The sequence below is a fragment of the Littorina saxatilis genome, linkage group LG8, assembly GCF_037325665.1.
Source record: "Littorina saxatilis isolate snail1 linkage group LG8, US_GU_Lsax_2.0, whole genome shotgun sequence".
NCBI lineage: Eukaryota > Metazoa > Mollusca > Gastropoda > Littorinimorpha > Littorinidae > Littorina > Littorina saxatilis.
The window spans coordinates 59,646,443-59,650,363 of NC_090252.1; the positions used below are offsets into that span (position 1 = coordinate 59,646,443).

The following is a 3,921-nucleotide window of genomic DNA, read 5'->3' on the forward strand; positions in this document are numbered from 1 at the left end:
TGTCCGTAGCATGCAATGTCAGTCTGTCGTGTAAGTCCTTTCTACATATTGTATTATTCATGTTAGCGGTATATAACAGATAGTTGTTTGACAGGTCGTTCTGGTATGTCATTATTAGTTACTAGAACATTTAAATAATTCGACGAATACTGTTAGTTTTGCGCCCAAACGTGAAAGACAAAGTCGAAAAGAAGTATACGTTCAATAATCTTAACACAATTTCTTCTCTTCATGAAGTGTAACTTTGTTTCAAAACAAGGGGGAGTGTGTGTATGTGTGTGTGTGTGTGTGTGTGTGTGTGTGTGTGTGTGTGTGTGTGTGTGTGTGTGTGTGTGTGTGTGTGTGTGTGTGTGGGGGGGTAACCTATTTAGAACTCTTTATTTGTATTGTTGACGAAAAAGTGACATTTTACACAGATCAAGACAGCCGTGGTTCTGCGAAAACGCACTTTTGTATTTATGTACGGATCCATTTATGTTCCCTTTTACAGTGAACGCACACAAACGTGCATTTCTTTGTAATTTCAGCCAGCCGCCAAATTATATGTAATTCAGTGGGTTGTTTTAAGACATGGGCTCAACACGGTATAGCCTCCGTAGCTGACTTTATAGTCGGTAACGACCGCTTGACACTCCAGCATGTAGGGGAGATTATTGGGTTTGTTCCCTCACTATTTATGCAATTTTAAGTGTGCACAGTGTAAAAAATAAAAATAAAAAAAAAAGTGTGCACAGTGCAGTGAAAACGTGTGTTATACAAAACTTACGTCGCGTGACTTTGAATTAAGATTAAGAAATATTTTGTGATTACTTGATGTGATTGAAAACGGAGACCAATGAAGAAGGATGCTCCCCGCCTCAGGAAAAAAACAGAAAACAAGAAGAAAGAAACAAAGGCAAAACAACTCAGGGTTGAAGCAGCCTGCATGCAACTGAGGTCAAACAAAAAATAAAATAAAATAAATAAAAATCAGTGTCTGACATCACATGGCTGAAAGAAAGGAAAAACACTAGTAAATCAAAACAGTTATCATATGTTTGCTTGTAAACAATTGATTAATGTGTTTATGAATTCATGTATTTACTAATCTATTCATCAATGAATCAAACAGTGTGATTTGTTACTTGTTTATTACATGATTGCTCAGACAGTTGCTTCATTCGTTGATGGATTTAAGTGGATTGATAATGTTAGTATCAATGTTTTATTCTTAGATTATAGAATTTCCCAGTGTACCAACGGCGTGCTAGAGATATCTGAAGGACAAACGCATCGCCCGATCTACTGTGAAGGTCTGCACGACACCGACAGGATGTTTTGGACGAAAATGGACCTCACTGTGCCACCAGTGCATGTTGCGATCTGTTCAGATGAAACGGGAAGTTACAGCTGCAGTAATGTCAACAATAAAGTGGCAGTTTCGAGAAATGCGACGGTTAGCCAGTTGGTCATCACAAACTACACGAGAGAGGATTGGGAGAAGAAAACGTTGATTTGCACGAAGAATGACGGTGCTGTGTTGGATACATGCAGGATTCGAATTACTTGTAGGTTACCCTTCCTCTCTCTGTTTGTTGTGTGACTATGTCTTGTGTTCTGTTCGTCTTTGTGTGTGTTTTGTGTTGTGGTGTGTGTGTGTGTGTGTTTTGTTTTGTGGTGTGTGTGTGTGTGTGTGTGTATGTGTGTGTGTGTGTGTGTGTGTGTGTGTGTGTGTGTGTGTGAGGGAAAGAGAGAGAGAGAAATTAGAGAGCGCGAGAAAGGCAACACGACATACTGGTTACATGGGAAAGGGGAGGGGGGGGGGGGGTTGTATGGGGCATGTTAATTTTTGGTCACATGACTTATTCTGTATCATGACCACCCCCCACACACACACACACACACACACACACACACACACACACACACACACACACGCACACACACACCCAACGCAACACATCTCCAATCGTACACCTCTCTCCTAGATCCTGCGTTTTCATGATCCTTTAAAGGCACAGTAAGCCTCCCGTAAACCATCACAGAGCTCCCCGAGCGTCTACATACAGTACAAGCATACTTCCATTTAAACGCTCACCGAACGGGAACATCCTGGCTGCTTTCTGTCGAGCGTGAGAAATGTTCAAAGAATTTATTTTCGTGGACTTGGCCCTGAAGAACAATGGCGCCTCGTTTTGGTGCTGGACGGCTGTTATGAATATCCCGGAAATCACGCCCGGACAGTAAGCCTCCCGTAAACCATCACAGATACTGTCAGGCTTTTACACACAGTACAAACACCCTTCCATTTGAACGCTCACCAAACGGGAACATCCTAGGTGCCCTACGTAAAGAGCGAGCAATTTTTAAAGAATTAATTTTGCAGATTGTCTCGAACACTTTTTGGACCCATCCTGAACTCAGGTCAAATATGAGTTACTTCCCTTAAACTGGCGACAGCCGTGGATCGATGATTATCAGAATGTTTTTGGACCGTGGTGCGTTTTTGCGCTAGACCTAACTTTTAAAATCTAGCTTGTTACACAAACATTCTTTAATCATAACAGAATTATTTTTTTCATCAAGACAAGATCAGTGCAATTTGAAGTTGTGAAAGTTTGAAAAAAGAAAAGCCCGGAAGCAGGGTCACGCAATGGTCTTAGCAGACGACGGTTCATCAGTCAGTGCATATATCGCCGTTCCTCTCAACAGTCAAAAGCCATCGCTAGAGTTCTTGTGAACCACAGCCGTTTGTTTCGTGCATAAAAACGTGCTATTGTAAATGTGACCCTCCACCACGAAATGAGTCGCATGTCACCTCGCGCGGTTCTGCGCTAGGCTTAATATAAGTCCGCGGAGTGTCTGGTAACAGTGTGAGGGTCATCTTAGTCACAGGTTTATAACTCAAACAGTTTTTGCTCTTTTCTAAAACGGTTTTCCCCACTGGATAGAGCATAAAAAACTCTCTAGGAAAATGTAAAAATATGAACATCGTGTAAAGTTAACATGCGACTCATTTCGTGGTGGAGGGTCACAAATAAGCTCACATCGAGTCGCATTCAAATAAGGCTAACTGACGACTACATTGTGAAAAAGGGAAACTGGATCACACGGGTTCACGATGGCTCAGGGGTAAGATAAACCACGCAAAAAATAAATTCTTTGAAAAATGTTCGCTCTTTACGGATGGCACCTGGGATGTTCTCAATCGGTGAGTGTTTAAATGAAAGGGTGTTTGTACTGTGTGTAAAAGCCTGACCGTATCTGTGATGGTTTACGGGAGGCTTACTGTGCCTTTAACAAGTTTGTTTATTCCACAGATCCTGTGCTACTGCGGAACAGCACTGTCAGTGTATACGACGATTTCACAGTCACAGCACAAGTGGAAATTGAAAAGATGTATGACTCTGATTTCAATGTAACATGCGTATGGCATCTAGTGAAAGAAAGAAAGGTGAGAGTTTTACAGCATTGTGCAATTTGTATTATGTATTTCAAACTACGGGAAATAGGTGGAAGATTGAATGTGTTGTGAGGTTGGGGTGGGGTTGGTGTTGATACAGAACAAGTCAGGTGAATATACATTCACAACTGTTCAATTGTGCAGCCTTTCTGTATGATGTGGGCATTTTTACGGCCTATGTGTATTTGCTCATATTTTGAGCACGGACCATGTTATGGCATTGGCAAAATGCATGATGTAATGTTAACACGTGTAGCTTTGTTTTGAATAGAGCATGAAGCAAATAAGGGCGAGCAAGCACAAGATATATGTTCATATATAATGTGCTAGCTCATTGTTCTGCCATATTACTTTTCAATGCATTAATGCTGTCTTCGTAATACAGATCACACGTTCACAGACAACACGGCCATCACTGTCAAAGTTCACTGAAAGAGACGATGGCTCTGAGTTTTATCATGGCTCTTGTAGCGTTACAA

General features: G+C 41.3%; 1 protein-coding gene across 1 annotated transcript; it reads left to right on the forward strand.

Annotated features, from left to right (window-relative positions):
• Positions 1-1,395: 1,395 nt before the first annotated feature.
• On the forward strand, positions 1,396-3,921 carry LOC138973974 (uncharacterized; the record flags this gene model as incomplete). The annotated part of the gene is given in 3 exon segments (XM_070346669.1): positions 1,396-1,547; positions 3,300-3,433; positions 3,828-3,921. Coding segments are annotated over 2 exon segments (151 nt in total), but the record flags the coding sequence as incomplete, so codon positions are not given.